Consider the following 13,315-nt stretch of genomic DNA (forward strand, 5'->3'; position numbering starts at 1 on the left):
AATTATTTTGACGTCATCGTCAAACATTTTAGCTGCAGGCTCCATGAAGGAAATTTTCATAGTTGAGTGACTTAAATAACTTCTCTCTCCACCCATTGAAAGAGGGAGCGAATTAGAAGTCAAATTGGAAAAAAGAGGGGGAGTCTGTAATGAAACCAGAGAAAGAATAGAAGCGTGGACACTCACGAGGACCAGCAGGAAACCTACACGAGAACGAAAGGAAGCAGAGAGAGAGGGATCGGTTTCATTCAAGGGTTTGTGCCTAACAAGAACAACCATTTTTAAATCCTTAACTTTTTTGTCACTCAGTGAGCAACAAAAACATTTCAAGCATTTTGTTTCCTCTCTGAAAAGACGCACAACTGAAGTAAGTAAATGGGTTTTCCTTGAGATGTTCACTAAGCTGCTACTGTTAGTCCGTATAGCAAGCCTCAGCATAACGCGTGTAACCTGGCGGCATGAACCGGCGGCAGATCCTCACACGTGGCATGAAACTGAAACTTTTACGTTACATACAAAAGTCTACACTGTCTGTATTAAGCCGGCGAATATGCGTCGTGGGGAAAACGTTTTGACGTTTTGGGCGTTCACACAGAGAGTGAGAAGGTGTCAGTGGAAACAGTAATATACTGAAGGGCTGTGTCGGAAGTGACTGTTCAAGTGACTGCTCATGCTGTTGCTTCTTTGAGTGGTGTCTCCCAAATTCTGTCACAGAGCTCATTTGTAAGCATATAATAAGCACATAGCTACAAACTAGACGCATGTTTTATTGCATTCTAATTTAATTGTTGTTAACATATGCAGTGGTTGCAGGCATGTTTTAATTATAGCCTCTAACTTACAGTCAGATTTTATAAAAAAAAAAAATGTTCAGTAACCAAATGTTCTTATAAATTTTGGCTGTAAATTTTTTTTTGTTATTGCTTGAAAGATGTCTTAAGAAAATAGTGAAAAATATGTCCATCACATTTTCTCAGAACCCAAGGTGACAGCTTTTTTTGGCATATTTTGTCCAAAACCCAAATATGTTAAATTGACAGTGATCTAAACTATGAAAAGCAACAACTCCGCACATTAGAGAAAGCTTGAACTTGCAAATATTTGTTTAGTGGCCTTTTTATTTGCTTCTCACATTACTTCATTAATCAATTATTAGAATCATTGGTAGTTCATTTTCTGTTGAATCATTGAATCATTCCAGCACTATAAATCACTTTTGCCACATGTTGGTGACGATGATTTCACGCCTCGTTCTGCCTCCTTCACTGTCACCTGTAGGCAGGTGTGGTAGGCTATATAGGAACCAGGGGGTATCCATCACTTTTGGGGTTCTTTCTTGTGCGTCACAATTCCGACGTTTTGAACCCCGCGGTTCCGGTAACCGGACCCCGCGCTGAGGTCATGCCCGCGGAGAGACAGCTGCTCGCCGGCTGGGCAGCCTCGGGGGTTGCGTTTCTTGGACTCCTCGGGGAACAGAGGCTCCTAGAGTGCGTGGTTTATTTTCTTGGAAACTTGTGAGGATAAAGAGTTTGCCCTGCGGTCCTTTATGTCCGGCAGAGGTTGATAAACACCGCTGGTCAAGGCCAGAAACATCCCCGCGGGGAAAAAAGAGCAGGGCTGGATGGGAGCATCAACAGAAAGACTTGAAATGAAGCAGGACATGTGATGATTGAAATATGTCATGGCCAACCCTCATTATAATACAGAAGCTTCAGTATGGTTTTGTTATATAATCTAAGATATGATATAATAGCCGCCACTATAAATACCAAAACTCTACATGGCCATAACAGTGGAGTTAGTCATGGCAACATTGCATCAGCTGCTGGTGCGCAGGTATTTCAGGAAGTTCCTTATATGGTGTTCAGCTCAGATCAGACTTCACCTGCCGCACACGCACACACACACACACCCACTTCGCAGTGTTGTGAGAAGTGCTCACAACTGCCTGCCAGGCCTAGATAGTCTTTGCCTTTTTGTGTTTCGGCTTGTCTGCCTGTCTTTGGTTGTGTGTGTTAACGTTCCCGGCTCACAACACCAGGGCACTCCAAACAGGCGGGAAACAGAGAGAAAGAATGCGTGGTAACCAGAGGTGGAGGCAGCAGATCAAATGGTTGAACTGGCAATACCTTTGTGTCTTGCATCAGTCCACGTGGTTTTATAACCTGACACCGAACACACACTCAGGAGCAACTGACACCTTTTTTGTTACAGACCTTTCTTCTACGCCATTTGACTCTGTGTTGCATTTACAACATTGTCTCCCGAGCAATGAGTGTGTATTCATTGTGTGGAGCAGTCACAGCGCTGCAAATCCAATCCATGTGACAGCCGCCTCTATACTTAAACCTTCAATAGACTGTGTATGTTCACGTTTGAAAGACTCGTCTGTCCGTCAGTTCTGCCGGATTAACACATAAACAAATAATTAGGGAAACAAGAGACTGCATTAGTGTGTTTGTCAGACTGAGGGGACATGGAGAGGATCAATGCTGCCCAAAGTGACACAAAACTGGCACTACACTGCCTTAGAAGTATAATGTTGTGTTTCTTTTGGGCCCACTCTGCTATTCTGACCCCCTGCCTTTAAAGTCATGGTGTTACAAGAAACAGTTAGTGAATGATAAGTTAAAGTGAATTACTGGTGTTGACAGGACTGCACACACATTTAAGATTAAAGATATTCAATCAGGGTTTCAGGATCACTTTTTGCATCTTATTGCATTATCTTTGCTATTTGCATTTTTATGCTATCATTAGCAGCAGTTGCTTGCTGAGTAATAAAACACGAACAGACAAACGCTCCGACAGAGAAATAGGTTGACATTTTAATTTGTGTCACTGGACGGTAGGAGTTAGTGGAAAATGTCCATAATACATCCTCCCCAAACTCAAAAGGTCATGTTTTAACGTCAACAATTCTGTGACTCATTATCAAGACTCAGATCTTGATATAAGTTTATGGATGTGAGAGGGGTAATGATGGTGTCATAGTTTATCAAGTGTCTCTACATATGATGCAATACAGTATCTGAGGAGGAAAATGTACCACTGTCATTCACATGTCAGGAAGACTCACAATCATATCCATCTTATCGATAATGAGATTGATTTCCAATAGAGCTGCAATGATTAGTCAATGAAACGATGGGTTGATCAACAGAAAATGATTATGCAACTATTTCAATAATCAAATCTTTGTTTAAGTCACTTTTTCAGCAAATATGTCGACAGGTGGACAGTGCCAGCTTCTCTAATGTGAGAATTAGCAGCTTTTCTTTGGTGTTACGTTGCAGTAAATTGAAAATTGGTCGGACAAAACAAGACATTTGATGAAGTCACATTGGGCTAGGATGTTGTGATGGTCATTTTCACGTTTTCTTTAACGTTTTACAGGCTAAAAAATTGAAGGAGAAGATTAAACAACTACAGAAACGATCCCCACTTGTCCTTATCCGTTAGTCTCCCCCCTGATTGAGACCGTAGGCAACAAGTTGGTGGTTTATTTAACAGGTGTATTTGTGGATTATACATTTACATGACTGAGTGAATGAGTGCCGTCTCACTCTGTCACCTCATTGTTGGGAGTTGGGGAGTTGAGCGTGTGTGTGTGCTGAAGGGGTTTTCAGCATGGGGTGTCAATTACACAGAAATCCCCCTTTTTAAACTCTCCTTCCAGCACAAAGGCAGTTCAGTGGATGATGGACAATCGCATTACATGAGCGCCTCACCAGCACATACGCAGACTCATGGACACACGCAGAGACCAATCTGTCCCGTTAGATCCTCTCGTCTTCTCCCATACAAACACACGCTCACATGCTGAAGAGGTGCCCTCATTAGGAGCTGCTGAAAGGGTTTTCTGTTTGAGGTCTTGACTTGCACCCCCCCCCCCCCCCACCCGCGTCTCTTCAAATCAAGTGGCTGAGACTGTTTCCTCTCTCTGTTCTTTTCCACTCCTTTTCTGGTTCTCCGCCAAATTGAATAGCTGGTTATATTTGGCTCTTTATGTCTTGCTTAGATGTGAATGTGTGTGCCATCCTGTCAGGGCGGTCATGACTGATTCTGTTGGTCACTAAAGTCCCAGGTTGCATCGACCAATGACCTGTCCTATGTGTGTGTGTGTGAGTGTGTGTACTTTCCAGGTGGTCATGACTAACCCGACTTTATTTGGTCAGTCACGTCATGAGTTTGAGTATTCTATTAGCCTGCGTGTTGTTTGTTTACATGAAAGCTGCATCACCACTCACCTTTAACACGTTAATTCCAGTTAGATAAACCCCCAAAACTGTGGTTACATGCTGTGGAAAGACTCCTTCACTCCGACTTTCAGATGGAAATGTCGCCCCTTTTAAGATGCTATCTCTATTTCCAGGACAAACGTAGTAACATCGAGCGCTCAGCATTGTTTCCGCCGGTCAAAATCAAGGGTTAAATAGTGGCTCTGTAGACAGCACAGTGGGAGGATATCTGAGGACAATGTGTCAGGTACCCAACTGGGATTTACAAAACAATGACTGGTCACAAGGGTTCATTAGGCAAAAATGTCCTGTCTCGGAGGGGCTCCATCAGGTCTCCCCAGTGAAGTAAACCTAATGAAACATCACAGATTTTCTATTTTGTGGAAGTCAATAAAGAGAAAGAAAATGCCCTTTTGTAAATATTTGCTCTATTCTGGTGATCAGTAAAGACTTCTGGCCCACACAACTCCTTTCAGCTTTTAAAGGGATCGGTAGTCATGAATGATCTCATGCTTGTTATTTAGTTTTATGCTTATTTTATTGCATCATTGGATGTGTTTTGTGCCATTTGTATTGGAGCTGCAACAATTGGTCAATCGACAAAAACATGATAATTGAATAATAGTTCAAGCATGTACTGTATAAGCAAAATTAGAGATTTTAATTCAGCTTCTGAAAAGTGAAAATTTGCTTGTTTTCTTACCCTTCTATGATAGTAAAATAAATGTATTTGTGTTTTTGACTGATGATTCGACAAAACAAGACATTTTGAAGACGTCATCTTGAGCTCTGGGAACTTGTGATGAACATTTTACACAATTAACAAACACGAATTGATTTATCAAGAAAATGAGTGGAAAATGTATCAATAAGGAAAGTAACCCGTAGCTTCAGTCCTAGTTAGCATATATTCTTATGTTGAGTTTTGTGCTGTTTTAATATTTCTTCTTCTTGCGTTTTGTCCATTTGTATAAATGCTGATCTAGGGACAGGCATTGCATTGAAGTTTAGGCTATTAGACATGCTGTTGTATGTGGCAGTTACCCACTAACATGGCCTTACATCTCAAAATACATCTCAAATGTTAGAAAATAAATTAAATTTCTCCTCCACCCCAGAGCAGCAGCGATGGCGCCCTCTCTCCTCCAGGCCTACAGGAGGCGCTGGTGGATGGCCGTGACGGCGGTGATTGAAAATCTGCTGTGCTCGGCGGTGCTGCTGGGCTGGGGCTCCCTGCTCATCATGCTGAAAAGGGAAGGCTTCTACTCCCACCTGTGCTCGGGTAAAATCAGAACCTTTTCCATCACATGACCCTAATATTTGTTGGTTTGTTTCCCTATAACAGCTCCAAACTTAACGTTGTATTATGACCTTGATACTTCATGATTTCTCGTAATTCTATGAGAATTGTCTGGCATGAAAGAGACATTTAAGAGAAAATTTGGAAAAATAAGAAGGATAATCTGGTCCCTGGTCGCTTTCCTCTTAAACATCTCTTGACCCAAGACTCCAAATGTTTTGACTGTCACTCACCTCTCTTCTCTCTCCACACACAGAGAACGAGTCTGTGATCGTGCCTTTGCCCAACTCCTCCAGTGGTGAGTTGGAGTGGCTCAGCTGCGTGGATCAGGAAGAGATGCTGAATCTGGGCTTTACCATCGGGTCCTTCTTGCTCAGCGCCACCACCCTGCCGCTCGGTGTCCTGATGGACAGGTTTGGGCCTCGCCCAATTCGCCTGATGGGCAGGTAATGGTTTAACAATAGACACCAGCCTGTGCTGTTTGTAAGGGAATGTGCACGTCTGTTGGGTGTTTAAGTGACCTTTTATGTTCAGTTTAATTCACAAAAACCTACATCTCTTAAGATTCAAATTTGCTTTTTGAAAACTTGTTGGCTTTGTCATTTGGAGGTTTGAATTCTTCACATTGTCTTTATACATGTCATGATGGTGAGGATTTGCAGGGAAAGTAAGTTCCTTAAGTAAAACTAAGGTAACTAAGGTTATAGTGAAAGAAAAAATGCAGACAGATAACATTCCCCGCGGTTTATTTCAAAGTCTGTGAATTATACATGTAGGTGGGGCAGTAGAGTGCGTGTGCACATACCATAGTAAACAAAGTCTTTCAGTTTGGGTGTGGAAACATGGGAACACAACTGCACTGTCAGAATGGAGCAGGACTGCGAGTAGTGTCTTCACAGACATGCACCCACACAGAAAAATGTAAAAAGCCTGCAAAACACACACACACACACACACACACTTACACACACTTTTTCTCGTTCTCATTCACAGTTTCAGCAGCTATGACATTGAGTAGCCCGACACTTTGAAAATACGATGAAAGTTGATAATATCTGCAGCTGGAGGCTGTTAAACCACGGACAGTTTCAGTTTTTGGCAGATAACCAACGGCTTAACTTGTTTTGTGAGACATATTTTTAATGTTAGTAGTTGTCCTGTGGCATTTCTATCATGTCCTTCTGGGAGTTTCTATATGTGTTACATATAAATGTGACTGTCAGTCTGCTAAGAAAATATACAGAATGCAAACATTTGAAATGCCCTTGTTCTTCTGTTACAGTTCGTGTTTCGGTCTGTCCTGTGTTATTATGGCCCTGTCTGTCTATGACCCTCATAGTGAGTACAAACACGAACACTAAAACATGTGCTGGATGTCAATGAATCAACTGCAAACTGTGGGATAAGAGATCTGTACATGCGTTCCAGTTATCTTGAGGCACAGCAGCTGAGATCGTTAAATTAAAGATTTAATTATAGATTTCACAAACAGGTCTTCATCTGGGAGAGCAACATTCTCAGTGTTCACATACTTTACAGAGGCATTTGTTCATTTATCCATATTATATAACATACTCACAGCTAAGACAAGAATGACCAAGTTTAGAATTCTTAAATATACAAATATACAAGTATTCTCAGTTATAATATACAAAATATACAAGTGTGTGTGTGTATATATACACACATTTTTCAGGGGTTGCGCAATAAATGGCAACATACAAATAGTAAATATAAATATATTGCCATGTATTGTGCAACCACTTAAAAACTGTCCAGTGTACCAAAAAATGCAATATTTGATTTCCTGTCGCCTGTTTATTGAGCGCTTGTACCAAGTGCTAATTCCACTTTATAAGGGCCATAATATCCTCCAAACAAACAGCATCTAGCAGCAGCGGACACCCCCCATCCCCACACATCTTTTTTTCAACTTATTAATTTTGTTTTAATTGCTCATTGCAGTCTGCACAAATAAACTCACAAATGTAGGTGTACAAACATCACAGAAACAAACAAAACCACAATAAAAGAAGATTTAAAAAAAGAATAAATTCATAATTACACCTCTCAGATGTCAGCAGTGGGCTAACTGAACCAACATGTTTGGTCTTACCCTGTTCATGACAATCAGCCTCTCGCCTCATCTATTCTGGTGAAATCGCTAAAAATAGTCAAAAATTTTGGTGGAAGACATGTCCTCCAGTCTTATTCTGAGAGAGTTGATTTAGGCTCTAACTCTTCTGTGTTTATGTTTTTCTCTGCAGATCTGTCAGCACTTATTTTCTTGGCTCTCTCCCTGAATGGCTTTGGAGGCATCTGCCTGACCTTCACCTCGCTCACGGTGAGACACACAAACTTCAGGAAGCAGAGAAATACAGATTATCACTTAGCAATGGAGGAGAATATACATGAATATAATACTGATATCTACACATCATGTCTCCTGGTTCACTTAGACATCTGGGGTCAAACAGTTGATCCTCTTTGATTATTACGATGGTTGGTTGTTGCTCAAAAACAGATACAGTGTTCAGGAAAAGCTACAGCTTTTGATTTATAACAAGTGGTGTCGTTGTTTTTTTCCCTCTCTGTGCCAGTTCTCATTGCTTTGGTGGATGAGGTCCTCTCCACCTGCATGTTGTTATTAACATCTTTACATAAGACCTGTTCTGACTTGGTAGAGAACAAAAGAAATGACAATGTTTTGCGAGCTTTGTTTGTTTTTATGAAAAACACAACTTGGATTACACAGTCATGTAATGCTTCCGAGGCTGTCTTTGCTTTCACCTATGTACTGTGTGTTTGTCCCTAACCGCCTCCAAAATGTTGTCAGTGTGACTATTTATAGTGTGTTTAAAGTTGTCAAAAGAAAGCCATGACAGAACAACAGGGCCAGTTGTTTAAGCTACAACTGGCTCCAAAGTAAAGACAATATAACACACAAAGAGCATAAAGTTATTTAAATAATCATGTCAGATTCTGAGCCAAAGGGAAACACATCCTGTTCAGTCTGGTCAGTATACATGTTGGCATCAAGGGGACGAGAATACATTTTCAGGGTTTTAGTCACAAATGGGCGCCAAAATTAGCCTTTTTTTCTTCCAGCTCTGAAAGACTCTACTGTGGTTACGTAACTCATATTCTGAGAAAGTACATATGCAGGGTTTGTGTTCCTGGAACAATTGAGCAGAACCCTTTTGGTAGCCGAGAGTCTCCGCGTGGCCGGGGCCTCTATTTGTGTCAGCTGAGGAAACAGAGTGTGCTGTGACTGGGAGCTGTGTTTGTTTACACTCACGTCAGGCATGTGTGTCATCTTGTGATGTGTCAGCTGGCACCAACGTTATGTAGCTCGTTTTATTGTTGCTGCTGCCTCCTGTGTCATGGCAAGTATTTCAGGTTTGTGTGCGTGCGTGAAAGTGAACAGTGTTTCCGTCAGAGCTGCACGTGGTTTATCCCAGATGGAAAGTCTCCCGTTTGTGTTTCCACCAATAACGAACAGCAGTTGACCACACACCCTCTCCCCAAGGCCCGGCCCACTCACCTCTAGTCGAAACACTCAAGGCCGCTCGTCCTCGTGTCTCTGCTGTTTCCTCTCACTTCCTTCCCTTTTTCCCTTTTTTCTCGTCCTCCCATCTTCCCGCTCTCTCCTGTTTCTCTGTTCTGCCCAGCGGTCAGCAGAAAATCAATGCAGAACCTTTTGAACTCTGCATGACTGTGCACACATGTGGATGTACACATGTGTGCATGGTTATGTACACACAGGGAGACGAAGATGAAACAAATGTTTGGATAATAAAGCTGAGTGTACAGATGACCCTCTCTTATATAGCGACTGCAGCCCGACTCTGTAGAAAAGAAAAGCTGAGACACCTGTCTCAAATTAAATAGATATTCTGCACTTTCATAGCCAACTGTGCCTGTATATATCCCACTGAAAACTGCTGACAATGTGTATAAACAGCAGACCTCACTGTTTCGGAGGAAACGATAAAATAACCTTTTTCATCCATCCATATCATCCATGTCCATTTGTTTAAGGTGTTTTTTTAGCACAGTCACGCAAATTATCTTCATTTTCAATGGACAGATGGTGATTTAAAACCCTTTAAATGAGCTCTATACGAAATTCGGAGCATATCTATCAGTTAGGGATTGACTCCACACAGCTCTCAGCATGGCAATGGCTGAGCTGGCAACTAACAGTGAAAAGTGCAAACAATGGCAACAGAGCTGAAAGAGCTAAGAGTGGTAAATTAGGGGGGAACCGGAGGAGGGTCGGTACGATTTCATGACAACCGACTGCCGACGTAATCAGCGGCAATCGCCGTGTGAATGCAGCGCAAATGTCAAAGGTATTCCCAAATTTACCAAACATACCAAATATGTCTGGCTGAATTTTGGGGGAAACGTGTATAAGACATCTCGAAGAGCCGCAACATGGAAACTGTTTGGCCAATAACACACACTTGCATAGCTCTCACACAGGAAGGCACTGTACTCTTTCCACTCGATTAATCACTCACAAACACATGATTATTATTACACACACACTTACACTTGAGTAACGTTCCAGTCCCTCCCTCCTCCTCTCTGTCCATGTCTGACCTTTATGTGTCTCTCCTTCTATGTCTAACTGGGTTTTGTGTTCCAGCATTGACTGACCTCCACATTGTTGTTGTAAAAAACACAAGGACTTCCATCCTGATGTAAATCATGTGCTTGAGAGCAATAACTCTGTTGTTGTTGAAGGAAGGAACACTTGTCCTTCTGTAGTCAGTTTCACATAACCCCCCCTGACAGCCCCTGAGTGTCTCTCACATGATTTGATACGATCACATTTGGCAGTTCATGATATACAGGAACAAAATATAAGTTCACATTATCTGGTGGGGTGGAAATCATAATATAAAACCTTTAAACAAAAAGAAGATTTAGATTTTGCTGAAGAAGAGATCTACCTGTTTTAACAAAGTAGGTAAATCCCCCTTGCCCTGAAGACACTATTTGCACCCGTGTTGTGTGCACATTAACTATGTCTATAGTAATAATACATCAAGTCATGTCGCAAACAAGAGCATAAAATTGACAGATAAATGTAAATTCCGCAGAAGGAGCCAATAATTTACAGCAAAGACAAGAGGCCAAAGGATTGTGGGTTTTATTTCAAGGAGTCATTCAGCACCAGTTCAGCTGAACTATTTATTTTGTGGACAAAATAACATGTTGAAGATTAAAAGCCTGTCAATGTGTAGTTTGTGACGGTTTCACTGCAGGGGTTCAAATAATGATTGTTATAATTAACTCTGTTATAGCTCCATGCCGCTGCATCTTCTTTCTTCACTTACAATATCAAAAACTGATTTGCAAGAAAAACCTTTGACTTTATTCAAGCACACAACCTTCAGGACGTCGTGTTCCCGTCATTCTTAACAACCCGTAATGGTGCACATTAACTATGTACGGGATGACTTTAGGCTTGTGAGTCACACAATGAAGGAATGAGGACTTAGTGTAACAGATCCTGCATGAGAATATCAGTGCTCATTGATAGCGCTGTGGCATGTCTCCCATTTTGTTACTCGCTGCGTTAATATGAGAGCTGTCAGTCTTCCAGGTGTTAACTTTGGTCTCAGCACACAGAGAGTGGCTCAGCTTCATTTAAAGTTGCCCAACAAATAGAGGCCACCACAGGGAATTGGGGATGACTCTTTGAAACACGAAGAAACCTCCAAAAGCAAAAGCTCCACGACTTGGCTTGAGGCATCCATAGAGGGCGGTTGAACCACCACTTTTACATTAGACTACTTTTTTTAGTGTTATATAAGTGTAGTGCAGCTGGACATGAGCACTGTGCCAACGCTGTGAGGAATAAAGGTTTGACAAATCTATGAAGAGCGAGAAAGGGCGGCAGAGACTTAACATGGAGAGAAGAAGCCGGTGCTAATCAGCTGTGGTTTAGTGTTTCCTGCCGGGATCTCCACAGAGAGACGGGCTGCAGCTGTGGTTTGGGGAGATCAGTCAAACTCAAAACATTGTTCCTCTCTCTACCTCTCTCTTTCCTCATTTCTATCCTTGCTTATTTTTATTCACCGTCATCCTTCTTTCTCCCTCCTACGTTCCCATTTGTTCCATTTTTCTTGATTCTGCCTCTCTTTCGCGTGTTCAGAGCTGCATCAGAATATCAGCGCTCATTAAGCTACTATTTGGCTCGTTCTCTTCGTGATTAAGCTCTTAATTAAACTCAGTGCCAAAGTCACACAACACCCAAGTGAGTGAGCACAGCACGAGTAGAGCCTGAACTGATTAGTCGTGACAAGCGAACGGCCAAAGCTCCATTTCTGACACCAGTTGACCCTCGCGTTGCCTCCATAAAGTCACGTGTTTCCGTCGTTCGCGTTGGCACGCAGGACATGTGCTGCAAGGCCCTGTTTGAAACATGTACAGTATTTTATGAGAACTGCCAGAACACGAGTGGTGGGAATCACGCCTGCTGCTGGCACATGCACATACACAGATTTCACGCTTATTTTCTGCTTTCTGCCTCACACACAAATCAACCAGACACACTCCTACACTTGTGAAAGCAAACATCGGTTAGCTGACATCTCGCATGGCTGGCATATCTTTAACATTACTTAGCGATGCAAACTTCCCTGTGTCCGCAGCCGGAGAGTGTATCTCATGGTCACAGTCGGGCCGTGAAGTATTCCGATTCTCAGAATCGCTGAATGAGGACGGGTGTTCCCCCCTGTGCTTTTTCTCATCTCCCTCTGACTTCATGTTTACCTGCTACCCTTGTTGTGTCAGCCCTGAGTGACCTCATGCTCTCCACTGCAACACACACACACACGCACATATTAGTCTGCCAGCCACAAACTGTCACCACAGGCTATCAGCAGCCAATCCTTCCCACAAAAAATATATATATATATTCAAAGAAAAGCCCAGATTAATTCTCCCCTACGTCTTCGACCTTAAGGTCTTGCTGGCCTCATGACTTAGCTCTAGGAATGTCCATATAGGGTGATGAATTTCCTAGAAAGCCTTTTGTGGAAGTTATCTCATAGTTTCTGGTCCACCAGGGAGTCCTCTGCAAATGGGACAAATCTGCATTGTTTTAAACCACACTCGTATCATATTTTAAGAAGCTGTAAACAACAAACATTCATGATAAAAATACATAATGACACATCAGTTTGGCCTCTGATTAAAAAGCTTCTATATTCAATATTCTTATATTAATTAAAAGGGGTCGTTCTTAGTGACAAACCCACAGATTTGTTGACTCTCCCCCTCAGCTCAACAAGACTTTATTGCCGCTTTCCCCTCGTTGTTTGTTTCAACCCCAACTGTGCTACCTATCTAGCATCAAACGGCAAAGTTAGCAGCTAACTGGTAATCATAGTAGAGCATTTAGCAGCTAAGGAGCCAGAAATGTCCCTCAGTAGTAGGTAGGACCAAAAGGAGATTAAGCAATGTGTTTATGTTAATCAGGTGGCCCCAAACACGACTCTAATCAAATGCTGAGGTCCATATCTGCTGAATTTGTAAATTCAAAGTGGTCTGAAATCAGTTCATGCAGGTTGAAGGACCTTTAATGGACACTGTTATAGAATCAACACCTTTTACAATCCCTTTTTCATTTTAGCAAGGTTTGTAGGTTTGTCATCGTAATTGTCACCAGCCCACATGCTTTCACCTCTACAAATCCATCTACACACCCATCTACACACCCCTCTACACACCCATCTACACACCCATCTACACACCC

General features: G+C 42.1%; 1 protein-coding gene across 1 annotated transcript in view; it reads left to right on the forward strand.

Moving 5' to 3' along the window:
• The first annotated feature begins 201 nt into the window (after nucleotides 1-201).
• The window catches only part of slc43a1a (solute carrier family 43 member 1a), an 18,502-nt gene continuing 5,388 nt past the window's right edge, over nucleotides 202-13,315 (forward strand). The window contains exons 1-5 of the mRNA XM_031862903.1: nucleotides 202-367; nucleotides 5,360-5,523; nucleotides 5,798-5,987; nucleotides 6,824-6,879; nucleotides 7,809-7,885. Coding sequence (XP_031718763.1) covers nucleotides 5,370-5,523; nucleotides 5,798-5,987; nucleotides 6,824-6,879; nucleotides 7,809-7,885 — 477 coding nt within the window. The 5' untranslated portion in view covers nucleotides 202-367; nucleotides 5,360-5,369. The remainder of the gene's footprint in view (nucleotides 368-5,359; nucleotides 5,524-5,797; nucleotides 5,988-6,823; nucleotides 6,880-7,808; nucleotides 7,886-13,315) is intronic.

Source organism: Anarrhichthys ocellatus, unplaced genomic scaffold (assembly GCF_004355925.1).
Source record: "Anarrhichthys ocellatus isolate YVR2014 unplaced genomic scaffold, GSC_Weel_1.0 scaffold27, whole genome shotgun sequence".
Classification (NCBI taxonomy): Eukaryota; Metazoa; Chordata; class Actinopteri; order Perciformes; family Anarhichadidae; genus Anarrhichthys; species Anarrhichthys ocellatus.